At 40.9% G+C, this 16,138-nt stretch overlaps 5 protein-coding genes across 10 annotated transcripts; 3 read left to right on the top strand and 2 right to left on the bottom strand.

Annotated features, from left to right (window-relative positions):
- Positions 1–1,549: 1,549 nt before the first annotated feature.
- LOC128757411 (uncharacterized) lies at positions 1,550–3,240 on the bottom strand. 3 transcript variants are annotated; one of them, XM_053862678.1, is made up of 4 exons: positions 3,152–3,240; positions 2,826–2,960; positions 2,578–2,737; positions 1,550–2,451 (listed from the first exon to the last, which is right to left on the bottom strand). In XM_053862678.1, exons 2-4 carry the CDS (start codon positions 2,913–2,915, stop codon positions 1,601–1,603), a joined length of 1,101 nt encoding a protein of 366 aa, XP_053718653.1. In that variant the 5' UTR covers positions 2,916–2,960; positions 3,152–3,240; the 3' UTR covers positions 1,550–1,600. The 3 variants fall into 3 exon arrangements, with proteins under 3 accessions (XP_053718653.1, XP_053718654.1, XP_053718655.1); XM_053862679.1 differs by having other exon boundaries at positions 2,578–2,734; XM_053862680.1 differs by lacking the exon at positions 3,152–3,240 and having other exon boundaries at positions 2,578–2,763; positions 2,826–2,937.
- On the top strand, positions 2,910–6,467 carry vps28 (VPS28 subunit of ESCRT-I). Of its 4 annotated transcripts, none has more exons than XM_053862684.1 (10): positions 2,910–2,964; positions 4,125–4,192; positions 4,276–4,304; positions 4,379–4,416; positions 4,486–4,575; positions 4,659–4,764; positions 4,846–4,947; positions 5,161–5,214; positions 5,274–5,365; positions 5,731–6,467. In XM_053862684.1, the coding sequence occupies exons 2-10, from the start codon at positions 4,150–4,152 to the stop codon at positions 5,849–5,851; spliced, it is 675 nt and encodes a 224-aa protein (XP_053718659.1). In that variant the 5' UTR covers positions 2,910–2,964; positions 4,125–4,149; the 3' UTR covers positions 5,852–6,467. The 4 variants fall into 4 exon arrangements, with proteins under 4 accessions (XP_053718659.1, XP_053718657.1, XP_053718660.1 ...); XM_053862682.1 differs by lacking the exon at positions 2,910–2,964 and adding an exon at positions 3,435–3,492; XM_053862685.1 differs by lacking the exon at positions 2,910–2,964 and adding an exon at positions 3,523–3,727.
- Positions 6,468–6,972: 505 nt separating this feature from the next.
- mterf3 (mitochondrial transcription termination factor 3) lies at positions 6,973–11,603 on the top strand. Its single transcript, XM_053863316.1, has 8 exons — positions 6,973–7,023; positions 7,271–7,584; positions 7,663–7,815; positions 8,416–8,605; positions 9,012–9,159; positions 9,234–9,305; positions 11,060–11,221; positions 11,324–11,603. Exons 2-8 carry the CDS (start codon positions 7,278–7,280, stop codon positions 11,516–11,518), a joined length of 1,227 nt encoding a protein of 408 aa, XP_053719291.1. The 5' UTR covers positions 6,973–7,023; positions 7,271–7,277; the 3' UTR covers positions 11,519–11,603.
- A 261-nt stretch (positions 11,604–11,864) lies between these two features.
- Positions 11,865–13,798, top strand: LOC128757753 (cytochrome b-c1 complex subunit 7). The gene is made up of 4 exons (XM_053863269.1): positions 11,865–11,915; positions 12,693–12,761; positions 13,170–13,336; positions 13,607–13,798. The coding sequence occupies exons 1-4, from the start codon at positions 11,897–11,899 to the stop codon at positions 13,682–13,684; spliced, it is 333 nt and encodes a 110-aa protein (XP_053719244.1). The 5' UTR covers positions 11,865–11,896; the 3' UTR covers positions 13,685–13,798.
- Positions 13,799–14,064: 266 nt separating this feature from the next.
- lrrc14b (leucine rich repeat containing 14B) lies at positions 14,065–16,115 on the bottom strand. Its single transcript, XM_053863781.1, has 3 exons — positions 15,840–16,115; positions 14,824–15,452; positions 14,065–14,743 (listed from the first exon to the last, which is right to left on the bottom strand). Exons 1-3 carry the CDS (start codon positions 16,113–16,115, stop codon positions 14,065–14,067), a joined length of 1,584 nt encoding a protein of 527 aa, XP_053719756.1.
- Positions 16,116–16,138: the final 23 nt, after the last annotated feature.

Raw genomic sequence — 16,138 nt, 5'->3', positions numbered from 1 at the left:
GTAAGAAGAGAAGATTTGAAGATTTGAACTGTTCTTCATAAATGAAATCCAAAGGTAAAGATCAAGCAGGTGCATTATTCAACAATGTAAAACAAATACAGCAATACAGTGAAATAAATAAAATAATGCTGTCTTCAAAAATGTAAAACAAACAGCAATACAGTTAAATAAATAAAATAAAGCTGTCTTCAAAAATGTAAAACAAACAGCAATACAGTTAAATAAATAAAATAAAGCTGTTTTCAAAAATGTAATACAAATACAGCGATTCAGTTAAATAAATAAAAATCTGAAATAAAATAAGGCTGTCTCAAATGGGCACTTAAGCTCAATATAGCAACTCAAAAATGAATAATAGAAGTATAACACGCCCCTAAATGAGGCAAAATGAAGAACCGTTGATACTCATAATTAATTGTGTTAAATTGTGGCGTAATGAATTAATCGACTTAAAATGACAGCACTATTAAGGATATATAATCTGACGTATTCTAATAAGACTGCAGTGTTTAAAAAGAATGACAATAATACTTTATTTTTTTACTAAATTAAAACCCTTTAATTCTTAAGCAATTTGTTAGAAAAGACTGATTCGAAATATTTTATGCTAATGCTTTACTCTGCATTACAACAAAAAACACATGGTCCTTTCCATCATATCATTTCCCCTCAGTTGGCCTCTGTATGACTCTGTATCACTGTAATCTTTGAAACCTCTGATGTGGAGTCAGCCTCTTACACTGTCATCTTTTTAAGGCCTGTCCACTGCACCTCCTTTTATTCCCAAGGATAACAAACGATGGGTTTTCTAGCTCTTATGAAGCTCCAGCCATTTCATAAACCATCCAGCAATTGGCATCAGGACTATTATCATATAAGGTTACTTAGCACTCAGCTGTGTCAGAAAACCCTTTAGAAGGCCCCCGTACAGCTGAGAACAGAGCAAGAACCAACACAGATGTTTGTAAAGGTTCTCCAATGTCTTGGTTCCACAAGACTGACTGAAACACAGAACAAAGAAATAAAGATTTTTGGCCCTTCATATCAAGGGAAAACACAACCTGGTGAAGGTGTGTTCATCAGGACACACAAAGCTTTGGTGTCTCATTAATAAAAGAAGGGCTGGCTTAAGTTTCCCTGCTCAGCCATTGGTGGGGTGCCAGATCTCTTCTTTTGTTACAATAATTCAAATACAGCAGCTGGTATGACAGTGTAGTGAATGGATTGTTGAACGTCTAAACAAATTCTCTGCACTCTCTGAAAATTTCCCAGTTCAGAAAAACATTGACGCAACTGTTGTGAGTACACAAAGTTGGCGTGTGGTCACACACACTCCTTGTGTGTAAGTGCCGGGCCATCCCTGTTTTTTAGGCCATAAAACTTAGAGTTGCCTCAGGGAAGTTAATGTGTCCCTGCAACACTAACCAGTCGTCTAAAATGTGTCATATTTTTATTTTAGCATCCCAAACTTTGCATATACATAATGAATTTTAAACAATTGCTCGATGGAAACACTCTCCGAATAAATTGAGTGATACCGATTGGTTGTCTCTTTATTAGCATTCAAGCGTCACTTTCACTCGGCATCAACACAGTGCTTTCAAAAATGTTTGATCAGAATATTTCCTTGAGAATCTTGAGTAAAAGGATTCTCATCTTCTTCGTCAATCTGAGATTTAGACACAATGTGACTCTTAGCAATCTGCGTTTTATGTTTCAGTGGACTCAACTGGGTTTGGTGGCCACGGTGTGCGATAACTCGAAAGCCTTCAGAGTCCTGTGTAAACAGCATGGACAGACTGTCCTCATGGTGTCTGATGGGTTTCTTAATGGGGGATCTTTTTGAGTCCTGGTGTGTCTCCTTCCACAGGTGATCAGGGACTTCTTTCAGTGGTGATGCAGTCTTTAAATGATTGGTGATCTCTCTCAGCTGCGAGACAGATGCTTGCTTAGATGCTTGCTTGCTTGGCGAAGACAACAAAGAGTTTATATTCTGGGTGTCCTCGTGTGAACAGAGTTTAAATGGTTTTTGAGTTGATGTCCTCAAAGGTGTTTGGAAAACAAAATCATCTTCAGTTTGTAGACAGTTTAAACATCCATTCAAACATGTAGTGTTTTCACACACTGTGTTGAAATCATCTAGCAGATCTTTGCTGCTCTTGATCAGTGGCTCCTCATCGTACGGTAGATTTTCATTGTTCTTCCTCTTCTTTCTCTGTGGTTGACTGAGGTCCTCTGAATGATCTTTAAAATTATTGACGACTCCAGGTGACCAATATCTGTTGCGGACTGGTGATGCTGCCTCAGCTTTGACTTCATGGCTCCATTCAGGAACTTTCCATTTCTCAGACAGCTCAGTATCCACATCATGTCTCCGTTTTTTACTGTTGGCTCCTGCTGTGGTGGATGCAGTTTCATCACGGTTATCCAATACTGACATCTTCTTTAGAACTAGTTTTAAAAATAATTAAAAAAAACACATTAGCATCAAAACCCAGCAACATTAAAGAATTTCATGTTTTTACATTCAACACTTCCATCTTAAGATAGAAAGTATCAGCGATTGAAATGACTTACTTCTGCGTTGCGGCTCAAAGAAGTTCGACATTGATGTCTGCTTGGTCTTTGGCATCTCAATTTTGGTCTGAGTGAAGTTGAGTGCCACAGCCAGATTGTAGCCACCACCATTCAAAAAAGGGTTCAGGAGTTTGGAAATAGGACGCATTGGACGTTTCTTCTGGAGCAGAAACAGGACGAGTAAAACTGCTGGTCCAAAATAGCTAATTTGAGTGCATTATTAGATTAAATAGACACACAAAAGTCACCTGTTTTGCTTTATCCTTTAGCTCCACTGCGTCCAGCCAAACTCCACATTCATCTTGACTGGAGGTCCGCAGCACTGGTTTGGATGCCATTCTATGGAGACTGAAGATCGTGGGGAGACTGCCTTCTGTAATTTTCTGCGTGAGTTGGAGAGCAGAAACGTTAACAGTCTTTGCTTTATGTCTTGGAGAATGACAAATATAAATCTCAACTCTTCACCATAGCTGCAACTACAGTCAACCAGCGTATTAGCCACTTTATATCGGCTGTGTACATCAACACATTACAAACTTGCATGTCGACATAAACGGACTACTTAAATACTTACTATAAAAGACCAGCATAAATGTAAGAATCCAAAAATGTTGAGACGCGTCTCCGCTTTGAGTCTGGCGCCTCAAAAAGTGGCTGTCTTCATGCTGACTGACTAAAAATATTTTTATTGCGTAAAATATATCGTCACAAAACTTGCGTTCACCTCTTTCCAAAATCAATTTAAGTGGGTAGAAAAATCCAAGGTCCAAAACAACTATATATTTTGAAAATAAACAGCATTTTTACAGCAAATACATTTCAGACAGGCGCCTCTAAGACCTACTAATAATTTTGGTCATTCGGTCCTTGTGACAGGAAATACGTACAGTGACGTCATCTTAGTTTCACGGAAGGGTGAGCGATTTGTTTTTTATTTCTAAATTCGATATCTGACATAAATACGCGAGTAGTTATATTTTTATATCCACCAATCTAACTTGGTTTACTCTTCTCAAATCGTTGTGTTCATAAATGGCACTATATATGTCGTAACAATTGGGATTGCCATGACGCTCGAAGAGAAAAGCTGCATTCTTGTGTTCCCACATCGAACAGTGTTTTAACATTTGGATTTCAATGTCATATAAATGTAAAGAGAAAGTAACGTCCGCTTTGTACGTTTAAACTATTCATTTAAGTATGTGATACATGCTGGGCAGCCTATGTTGGTTGGATCGTTTAGCTGAAAACCTTACATATGAGATTGTTTAAAACTCGAGGAACATTCAGTCCATCGAATATTTAAGTTCGTTTGAGTTGTGATTATGTGTCTTGTACGGGCTACCTATGTAACGCTCATGGATGAGTATCAATGTTGCACCACAGCATATTTATAATGTTAAGAAGTGATATTTATTCGAAAAAAAGCTACATTTGTAGTGAGACTGTTTCACTCCAGTTTCCAAAAGACATCTTCAGTTTGTTGTTTATTCTGGTTGTTTGTTCCAGTCAAGTCTCCTAACGTATCAAACATTTGTATTTGTTAGATCAAGTTTCCAAGTCACCAGCAATATGTTTCATGGTATACCGGTTACGGGTGGAGGAGTTGGAGCAGGTGACACACTTTCTATCTCAATGTTCTTCTGAACAGTAGGTAAAAAAAAGCACCTAATCTAATTTCTTATTTCTTGACAACAGCTCCTGCTAATAAGCCTGAGCTGTACGAGGTAAGCATTGATCATTTAGACTGCATTAAATATTGGAAGATTGAGCATAATGTTATTAAATCACCTTTTCTCAGGAAGTGAAACTGTACAAAAATGCAAGAGAAAGGGAAAAGTAAGCAACATATTTTACTATGAACAGTTTTAATGATGGTACTATAGTTATTATGCTGTTGTTCTGCAGATATGACAACATGGCAGAGCTGTTTGCTGTGATCAAGACTCTTCAGGCTCTGGAGAAGGCTTACATCAAAGACTGTGTCACGCCCAATGAGTAACTATTTAGTGTCTCTTTAAACTACAGCAACAAAACTATGTTTTAATTCCATAATAATATCCAATATGTGTCCCTCTCAGGTACACAGGCTTCTGTTCCAGGCTGCTGGTCCAGTATAAGGCTGCCTTCAAACAGGTGCAGGGTTCCGATGTGGGCTCCATCGATGACTTTTGCAGGAAGTACAGAGTAAGCCTTGGTTGTTCTCGAAGGATGTGTTGGGCAAATGAATCCTGCCAGATGTTTGAAATTCACCCGTTTCCTTGATAGCTCGACTGTCCACTCGCAATGGAAAGAATTAAAGAAGATCGACCAATCACCATTAAGGATGACAAGGGCAACCTGAACCGCTGCATTGCAGATATCGTTTCTGTATGTACCTCTTTTTCAATCACACTTCTAGAATTCCTGACAAAAAATGTTGTTGTTTTTGCTGTTATTGTTTATGATATTGCTGTATTTGAAAAAAAGATATTTATGAAGTATTTTTAAAATGTTTAGTAAAATGTGAGTAAATTATTACCTGAAGTGAGTAAAATAAATTAAGATGAACTAATATTCCAATATCATCCTGTCACCCTTTAGTTGTTTATCACGGTGATGGACAAGCTGAGACTGGAGATCAGAGCTATGGATGAGGTAATGTACAGATCAAACACATGGCCATGTGGTATGACTGACTGGATAACTGAATGCAGATTCAACCTGATCTGAGGGAGCTGATGGAGACGATGAACAGGATGAGCAACATGCCTCCAGATTCAGAGGCCAAGGACAAAGTTAGCCTCTGGTTAGTGGTGGTATCTTTGCTGGTTTTACTTTTTGTCAGTGGCAAGATTGTTTGCATTTTACCGTGGATTTTTTTTTTCTCACATTGACATCGGGGGGATTGTTTTTGGAAGTCTTAAAAACATGTCACTCTCACAATGACAAGCCACATGTCTATACTTTTCACATTTTTACCCAAGAGGGATTTAATCTAATTTATCTCCTACAAAATTCAGTTTTGGACCTCATGGTTGATCCTTATCTTCATCCTTCTGACTGCACTTTTAATTGAGTTTCAGTTTCTGTCAGGATTTTTTTAAACTGTGGAATTCAGTGAGCGTGTCATAATTTCTTAACCCTCCATCCCTACCCCCTCCCTCTTTGCAGGTTGACCACCCTCAGCAGCATGTCTGCCTCCGATGAACTGGATGATAATCAGGTTCGCCAGATGCTGTTTGACCTGGAGTCTGCTTACAATGCCTTTAACCGCTTCCTCCACGCTTCCTAAATCATGGGAAGTTATGACTTTAATAAGTAAAAAAATAAAAACACTCTCTTCTCAAGGTTAAATTTTTGGGACAATACTCGGTTTACTGTTTGATTTGTGTGATTGTGATGATCGTAAAGTCAGACTAACTACTCTGGTTCTGCCAAGCTAAACCTCTTTCATTATCTTTGTAAAGGTAGTTGCATCTTTCTTTGTCCCTCATGCTCTCCCTCAGCCTTCTGCTGCTTTTGTGATATTTTAAAGGTTATTACTTTTGTTTTATGAAACAGAACTCAGCTATAACAAACATATATGGAAACCCCTGGCCAATATCACAATTTTGCATTTGCTTGATGCTGTTGTTTAAAACTCTTGCTTGTCATCAAGTCTGTATTGACTATTGGTGTCCTTTATTATTATTATTATTATTTTGAAAGATAATTCATTCTTAAATATTACATACTTGAGCTGGTGTAACATAGGTAGTTGACGACGTACATTTACATTTTGAATAATTTGTTATCTTTTGTTATTTTGCCCACATCATTGGGAGAACATGTTCAGGTGTATTTTGTAAATATTTCTGACTTTAAAGTGAATGCATGATTTGTCATTTTAGAATTAATAATAAAGAAGTTCTACTCACCTTCACTTGTGTTGTTATTGATTTATTTGATTGATGACTATTAACTCTGTCACACACAGCTGTTCCTCTTTTTGTGAAAAGCACAGTCATAAAAGGATCAAATAGAATCAATCTAGCAGAATTAAAATGCCAATACCATTTAGTCAGTGTGTATTCGATATGCTATTATTTATAATGCCGTCTAACCAAAAGAACTTGCTTATTGTGTATTTGCAGCATACTTTTGTCAGTTGGTGAAAACTATTATGTATTAAGTATTTCAGTAATATGTCACATAGAGTTTTGGATTTTACATTTTACATGAACTTCATTAAATAGCTGTCTTTTGTGGACATGTTGTGGTTCAAGCGTATGTTTGTAAAGAAAATAATGTACTATTCGGAGAGTGGGTTAAAAAAAAAATGGTGACTTTTGACCAGAGTGAAACCCCACTGGAATATTGATGGTCCAGCAGGTGGCGACATTCAGCTATTATTAACTGTTGGCCGTAGAAGAAGAATGAGCGCGTGGATTCGTTGACATTGCAGTGTTGTCGTTTTCGTCCACAGTAAGTCAATTGTGTTTCTATTTCTCGCTTAATTTTGACTGAGGTTGAGAGTTCAATTCTTATAAGAGAATGTCGTCCCAAATAGGGATGTACCACATAGATAATGAACACCCCATTGTATTTGAAGTTCTACAAATGTGACATTCTGTTTTCGCCGGTGCTGAACCGATGTATATTTGCATTTGCTGAGGTATTGAGAGTTCACGCTCCGTTTTATTAACAACATCCTCCTCTTGTTTGTTGACAGAATCGCCATGACCTGTGTTAAACTGTGCCTGAGATGCACAAGTCTTCTCTCCTCCAGTACAGCGATTCTAACACGGCATTACACACAAACCCACGTCTCTACAATTTTCACAAGGACTCCACCCAAAAACATGACCAGATTTTCCTTCCACGGTTCCTATTCTTCCGTAAATCAGACACACAGTAGCAGCAACAAACATGTTGGAACTGAGGTCGAACAGAAAGCCATAGAGTCTCCAAAAGCTGAGATGGTTGGGTTTGATGCCAACCAAGTCCGAGTCAGCAGTGCACTACCAGTGAATGATGCAGTATTTGGTAAGTGCTTCTGCATGTTGCAATGAGGCTTTATGACATATATTTTAATTGTTTGTTGTCCTCTTTCTTTCTGAACAGATCTGGATGCTGTAACAGAACTCTCCCCTTTAGATGAGCTCAGTGATGATGAAGCTGCCAGTCTGACAGTCCCCATGAGACTCCCCCCATCCTCCACCTCTCTTAGTGTGTATGTCGACAGGTCTGAGACACTGACCAAGCTCGTACAATTGGGTGAGTCATAGTAGTCGATAGTAATTCAGTGAATTCTTTTGCAATCGCAGCTTCTGGTGGTCAATTTTGTTTACCTCTGTGACATGGAGCTGGCAGTGATATGCAAAAAAAGTATGAATTTCACTACCTCTGCATTAAGTTGTTCCTAGTTGTAGTAAACCGGAGGGTTGTTAGACAACAAGTTAATTGGTGACACAGACAGATAGAGCCCAGCCCTTTTCCATCTGCGAATCCTTGTGAAAGAAAACTATTATGGTATCTGACGGGGCATTTATGAATTCATAAATTTTCATAAACTGATGTTTAAGAGACGTGGGCAACATAGTTTTCATGCTAAAAACACAACAAAATGTGAATTGTGTTCTGTAAAGGCAGATATTCCAGCCTGTCCTAATGATAATAATTTTGCAACTGGATTGTGCAACAGCCCCTCATGCGCCTGCAGGTAGCACACAGGTATTGTTGTTCCCTGCAGGCGCATTCATGCATACATTGATGTATCATCGCTGCTCCAGATTTTTCTTTTGTTGTTTAACAAATTCAGCCGTGTATTCAGGTCCGTTGTGGTGAATGTGATGTGAATGTGAATCACTGTTTCAGGCGTGAATCTCTGGAAGCTGGAGCAGAGACCTAACGTGGGTTCCATGATGCTGAGACTGGACTTCCAGACTGATGTGTTGCCAAGACTACTGTTCCTGAAACAGATTGGAGTGGATGAGTCTCATTTTGGCCGCATCATCACGCTGAACCCTTTCTTTCTTACAGAAGACTTGTGTAACTTGGAGGCAAGGTGAGAGCACGTGTTTTTAGGGTGTTTGGTTACAAGTGTGGGGCAAATAACTGTTTGCCAAGAAAATAATGAATGAAAGGGACAACTTAAACATTTTTAGTAATGAAATTGGACCTAGTTATTATGTTAGCCTTTCTTTCAAGTGTTGGGGGGCATCTTCACACAGAAATTAAAATCCAGTCTGCTTTCTGCTCACTTAGCAAAACAATCATTTGATGCTTGTAACTATTTTCTTGTCTGTTTAAATGCATGTTTTGGTAGAGTTGGTAAGCTGATGATAAGTGAAGGTGAGCTTTAGTAAGGTGAAGAGCCTCTGCAGACATTTGTTACTTTATAGGTGAATGTGTTTGATGATAACCACATGCAACAGTTAAACCATGTGTTTTGTCTCCACTCGCATGTACAGAGTGAACTACCTCCAGTCTAAGCAGTTTAAAGTAGAAGCGGTTGCATCGATGGTGACCAAAGCACCTAACCTGCTGAACTTCAGTTCAAAGAGGCTGGACAACAGACTGGGCTTCTATCAGCAGCAACTCGGACTAAGTGCTGCTAACGTGAGTTTTTTTTTTTTTAATCTCCTCTCCACTCTTGAACTTGTAACTTGATACATGTTCCTGTTCATTTGCAGACTAGGGACGTTCTAAGTCGGCTGCCCAGGTTGCTGTGTAATAGTTTGGAGCCAGTTAAAGAAAATCTTAAGGTAATGACTGGGCAGATGTATTTGTTCATGCTAGAGAACGCAGCTAGAGAGTTGCAAGTTCGATTCCAGCCTGTGGCCGCTCCCATTGTCTAAAAGTGCACGAGGGATTAATTTGTGTCTATAATTTCCTGATGTGTGAGTGGGTGTCTGTGAGTCTAAGCAGATTTTCACACTGCAGACTTTGGCTGGGGTAGCCTGAGTCCGATTCGCCCCCTGCTGCGCACCCCAGTGCCTCCGGTCTTTTTTTCTACTCTGCTGGAGGCACTATCTTCGGAATACAGTGGTACCTCAGTTTTCGAACGTCCCGGAATTCGAACAAATCGGAGTTTGAACAAAAATTTCGAGAATCCCGAACTTGAACGCCCCCCAAAAAAGCCAGAAAAAACATAATGTGCGCGGACCGATCAGCTGACCCACGGTGCGCTTTGTTATTGTGTATAACGCAGCCTCTGTATGCAGACGTGTCCCATTGGCTACATTTACCCTCTGTTTTTTCTTCATATTGAGGTGTAAAACCTTTCCTGTCTCCACACTGGACCGTGGTAGAGTGTCACAGGGGAGGTGCTGGAGCGCTCACTCCAGGGTTTGATGTCCTGGAGCTGGAGCTGGGACGGGGATGTGGCGAGTCTCGGACAGAGCGTTACTTGGTTTATGACTTTGTCACAGCCAAACTGCACAGAAGCGCACATTCAGAGCTGGACACGCACCGGGCACCTCTTCACTTCTGGAGAGACGTCACTCACTCGGCAACCCCTCCCACATGCAGCGGCCACACACATAGACGAACAGCGCACCTGCAGCAGACACGCCACATTCACTCCTACAAAAGCCTATTTTAAGGCTTGGAACGCATTATTTCTTTTTCCATTCATTGTAATGGGAAAAATCGATTCAGATTTCGAACAAATCGCTTCTCGAACGGCCGTCTGGAACGGATTGTGGTCGAGAACCGAGGTACCACTGTAGCTGGTTTGTGACCCACGAAGAGGCGCGTCTAAAGCAACATGAGAACACAACGTTGTGTTTTCACATTTGTTTTACAAGAGAACGGCAGAAACATAGTCTTCATTCATCCATGTTACTCTCACAACAAGTTGAAGAAAGCGACAGAGATTACTGATTATCACGCAATTTTTTTCAGTGAAATACTGATCCAGACTTCTGAATGATTAACAAATAGTCTGGTAACCTTCAGTAACTTTAGAAAAGTCTGCATCTTTCCTCCCCGCAGCTTCCCTCATGAAGGCAGCTGTGCGGCAGCAGCATGTCGTCCGTGAAACAATTAAACATTCTTAATTCAAGTAAATGTAAAGTTTATCAGCTTGATTAAACCCAAAACACGTAAATGATCAAGAACCTGAACACACATCGAGTCCCCGCAACTGCTGTGCGGTTCAATGAATCCCATTCTCCAACATCAAACCTCCACTACTGTGTGTGAACATCTCGGTGCTCTGGGAGTTTTTGAGCGATGTTGTCCACCCAGACAGCAACCAGAAGCCTCCACATATTGCATTTTGGTGTGGAGTTGTGGGGCTAATGTCGTTTCCAGCATCTTGCACTCAGTTTCCTGGGGCAAGACTCTCACTCCCCACTCAGAGTTAACCTGGAATCATGTCATCATGTATCAAGTAAAGAATGAAAGAATGAAACGTGTAACATTTAAATAGATCGCATGCTACTTAGTTGTTTTTTTTTTCCTTCATAAAAGGTTGTTGTAAGGAGATGTTGAGTGGTTTTCTTTGTTCATGCAGATTTGTGAAATTGAGCTGGGCTTTAAGAAGAATGAGATTCAACACATCGTCCTTGCCGTTCCTAAAGTCTTGACGGCGAACAAGAGGAAGCTGACACAAACGTTTGACTTCCTGCACAACACGATGAAACTACCGCACCACCAGATTGTCAAGTTTCCTCAAGTAGGTGCAGCAATGTCCAAATGGCAGTACATCACCTATCATATGTGGATTTTGTTTATTTCATATGGTCCCTTCCAATATTTTTTTTGGCGTTTTTTTTAGGTCCTGAATACCAAGTACTTGCGCCTTAAAGAGCGTCACCTGTTCCTGCAGTACCTTGGAAGAGCTCAGTATGACCCAGCACAGCCGAACTACATTTCTCTGGATCGCCTGGTGTTTCTGCCAGACCAGGCTTTCTGCTCTGACCTGGCTGCTGCGACACCAGAAGATTTTACTCTCTTTCTAAAGACACTTTAATTCTGATCAAATGAAAAGAGAATGGTAAACCTCATGGAATGATGATGATGATGATTATATCATATTTTTGTAAATAAAAAAATGTGTTCTAACTGATAATAAGGAATTAATTTTTGTCTTATCTTTCTTTAGTCATTTTCTCTGAAATTTTCTAAAGCGTTAATGTTGTTGGTTATGTACGTCGGATTTTTTGTGGCTCAATTTCTAATCAATAATAGGTATTAAAATCACCAACAAGAGTGCAAACGACAGGTTTTAAGGCGTAAAATGCTCTCCGGCTTCGAATCTCTGACGTCACAGTAATTTCTTGCGCAAGCGCTTCGCGGTGACTTAATCGCCAATACCCATGATGCACTGCATACATTTTCAGTGGTAAACATGGCGGCGAGGGCACCAGGTAGGCTATATAGCAGCTCTTCGTCGTTCTTCTAGTCATTGGATCGTTGGTTTTCGTTCACTGTCAATGTTTTAACTATAACATAAAGTGCACGTGAACATAGGTTTGGTGTATTTTGGATTCGATTGGGTTGGTTCGATGACGCTCCTGTGTTTGTCCTCTAGTGTCCCTGTGCTAACGCGGCTATGTGGTTAGCAGGGCTCCAGTGCTATAAAATCTGTGTAACTGTCAGTGACTCATTTCAATCTAAACGTAACCATGTACTTATTCTTTACTTATTTTCGTATTAAACTACGCACTTCAAAAAGCAATCTGCCTACATGTACACGTAAAGGCGCTTAAACGTCAGTCAAATAAATATAACACAAATGTGTTTTATTTTTTTTACATTTATGAACTGAAACGTGGAAGCGGAGTGAAGTAATTCTACATTATATTGATCAACGTTAGCGAATTCAAAAAATGAGTAGTGGCAGGCTTTAGACCCTCATGTAGGTGGCAACCAAATCCATATAGAGGTGTTCCAGTGGCCTTGGGTGTAGTGTGGAAACAATTCGATGGAGGTCAACTTTTTGTCGTGCATATATTTCTAATTTCTACAATTATGTAAATGTAATTTCAGCATTCATCTCCTGAGCAATTGTGACATATTGTTTTTATTTCAAACGTTAATTTATTTTCCCAAATAATACATATATCGCATGCAATCATTGTATTCAAACCATTTTTATGATGTTGATCTGAACGTTTCGATGCTTTAATTCTTTTCTGTTTCAGTTGCAGCGGGCAGGTTTGTCGGCGGCTTCCGCAAATGGTATTACAACATGTGCGGTTTCAACAAATTGGGTGAGGATACAAATGCACTCATCAAAACAGCTTTTTATTGTTTGCATTGTGTTGTGTTTTCTGACTAATCTGCAGCGTGATGACAATTAATGGGGAGAATATCTTGTGTTTTATTTATAACAAAAAATAAAATTTTATTTCTTGCTTTCATTCATGCTTGGGCCGCTGTGGGTGCAGGTTTTTGTTGCTATGAGGAGGACTCAGTTTTCTAGAGTCTGTAATCTGTGGTGCTGTTCGTTTGGAACCAAACTGGCACCTACACTGCACATTTTGTGTATAAGTTTGACTCCGCAGATGCAGGTCCACTTGCTAAATGTACTGAAAGAGGTTCCCCTCCTACTCACCTTTGAATTATTCATCGTCCTGTTTTGATGGTCCATCTGAGTCATTTTCTGCGCTCTGTTACAGGTTTAATGCGGGACGACACCATTCATGAGGATGATGATGTGAAAGAAGCCCTGAGGAGAATCCCTGAGAACTTGTACAATGACAGGATGTTTAGGATCAAGAGGGCTCTGGATCTCTCCATGAAGCAGCAGATCCTTCCCAAGGATCAGTGGACTAAATATGAGGAGGTACCTGTCTTAGATTCTTATGAGTAGGTTGTAACTGTGGACTAATATTCTAATCCTTCATTTAAGTGTCATTTTTTTTATGTTGAAACAATCATGAATAGCAACACGTTTACTGCTTCCCTTAATTTGCATTTATAGCTGCACTGGCAAGCCCACAATGAACTCGCAAACGTTGTCTTGAATCCTTCACAACTGACTTTTGAGTTTTTTCCTTTAAAACCTGAATATCACTAACCAGGTGTGAGACTCAAATCTCTTCTCTTCCTTCAGGATGTTCACTATCTGACTCCGTACCTGGACGAGGTGGTCCGTGAGAGGAAAGAAAAAGAGGAATGGATGAAGAAGTAGACCAGACCTTTGTTTCTTCTATAAATGTTGTCACTGGTCTGCTGCATGATCCCCCTGGTGTTGTATTTAAAATGAAAACAAAGTTATTAAAACGGTATAATTTTGAGAAAATAACCCTTCAGTGTTCCTGTTTGTTTATTCAAGGTCATTGAGATACACAAAAGCATCCTACAGTCAAACATATACAAATGTTTACTACACAATAACAAAAGTGCTTTAAAAGATCCTACATTACTCAGCCACCTAACACTCGAGATTAAAATCACCATTCTTGTGTGATGGGATCAATGGTGCGTCTCATTCATCCAGCCCCTACATTTGTATTTTAGTGGCGATTTGTCCCACATTTGGTTCAGTCGTCCATTATAGTCTGTGACTCATCAGTTGTCTTTCTGAGCCTGACATCTGCGAGCGTCCACGTCGCTTATTTTACCAATAAAGTTTCCTATCACAGTGTTGAAGGACGTCAACATGGACACGCTGAGCTCGTTGCAAGTCTCATTGATGTCTGGGTCGTACGCCCCCATGACTGGAGAGCAGATCTCCACGTCTTCCCTCCCCGCTGTCGCCAGCATCCCCATCAGCTGACCTCTGACCTCTTCAAACTTCTCCTTGTCGTACTGCAGCAACACCGAATCTTCCAGCGGGTATGTGACGTCTTCGGGGTAACAGTCACGAGGAACCGGAACCTCTATGTACCTTAATTTAGGAAAAGATGCCATCAGCATGGTGAATAAGTGGCACAGTCCTGGAGAGGTCAGAGGGTTGCCCAGCAGTTTGAGCTCCTCGAGAGCCTGACAGCAGTGCAGTGCATTCATAAAGGCCTCCAAGTGCTCGTCTTCAATTTGACATTCTTCAATGACCAGAACGGTCAGTGAGGCAGAGCAGCGACTCAGCAGTTTTTGGAAGCTGGTGGAGAAGGTGCCAAAGATGTTGTGGCCACTGAGGTCCAGACGCTCCAGTTCCTCACTGTGCAGACTGTTTGACATGTAGGTCATGTCCACTCGGCTCAAGCTGCAGTTGGCCAACTCTACGCTACGAAGTGGAGTGAGGAGAGGACTGCAGGAGAAATGCCAAACAAAAGACAGTTACATCTCAGAAAGGAAGTCAAAAATGTCTTCCTCTATTTGGATACCTACCTGAGGAGTCTCCTCAGGTGACTAGTGAGTGTTGAAAAACTCACACAGAGCTCGTTCAGGTTGGTCAGCTGAGCTAGCAGGTTGCCAATAGTTTCCAGTAGGTTTTCTTCATCCTGTCCCAACCTCCTGATATCCAGGGCCCCGGCCGGCAGGGTCAGAGACTGTAGCTTGGTGAAGTCCACCCTAGACAGAAGCACTTCCAGGTGTGTGGCCTCAAGAGGAACATTGTGAACGACCTCCAGCTTCTGAATGGACTCCGGCTCTGCCAGTCGGAGAACATAAAACAGCTGTTTGAGGGGTAAAGAATCGGCTCTGAAGCTGGCGAAGCGAAGCTTCAGGGGGCAGAAGCGAAGCATGAGAAAGGCCTGAGCCACCAGCTCGTAGTTGCGGCCGGTGACAAAGCCGTTGAGTCTCACGTCCACCGAGGTTTCAAGCGCTGACTTGGACACGTCGCTGGCCTGGATGGCCACCATGACCTCATAGCAGATCTGGGCGAAGACACGAGTTCTGGCCCATCTGCCCAGTGTCGACCTGCAGAGGCAGGTTTGGTGTTCAACATCCTTCAGGCCTGTCAGATCCACCACATGAAGGTTTTTGGCGTAGGTTGTTGGAGGGGACAACATGTAGTCCTTCAGGAGAAAAGAGAAACAAAAATAAATCAAGACAAATCCTCCACTTATTAAGGTGAAAAGGCTCAAATATGTTACCTGAAGTCATATATTATATAGTGAATGAAAGCCAAATAGTATAATAATAATAATCCTCACCATTTCCTACAGGGAGTAAACTATTAACATATTAGTCACAAATCACGAGGAAAAGTTTGATAACACAAACACATAAAGGCTTTGTGGCTGAATCCTCATTAGAACTGGACACAAGCTGCTGTGTTGTTACTACATGTTTACTAGCTAGCACAGGAATAGCAGGGTAGGTACTGCATCATAAACACCATTTGCAACAAACTGGTCATGCTAATTTCAATAGAGATTAGAATCTCACAGACAACTTAATACCTTTAACCCAGTTGAAATAGCTTCCAAACAAAGTCGGCAGGTGCGCGTGGTCAGGTCTACTTGACAGTCACTGGTCTTTCCAAGCAGCTTCTGAAGGTTGAGTTCAGGTAGCGGCCAAGTCCGAACCAGAGCCTGGAGCAGCTGGGCCTGCTCGTGGAGGTAGCAGGCCTTGAACAGATGAGGGTAAAGATTGAATGACACACAGCCGAGGTGTTCCAAGGCGCTTGGTCCACTATAAGAAAAGGCCTCAGCAGCCAGGAATCGCAGGGACTTCATAGTTCCCGGTTGTCGGCTCTGTT

This window comes from Synchiropus splendidus, chromosome 4 (genome assembly GCF_027744825.2).
Source record: "Synchiropus splendidus isolate RoL2022-P1 chromosome 4, RoL_Sspl_1.0, whole genome shotgun sequence".
NCBI lineage: Eukaryota > Metazoa > Chordata > Actinopteri > Syngnathiformes > Callionymidae > Synchiropus > Synchiropus splendidus.
The sequence above is the reverse complement of the archived record's forward strand: the minus strand, read 5'-3'. Positions and strand labels throughout refer to the sequence as shown.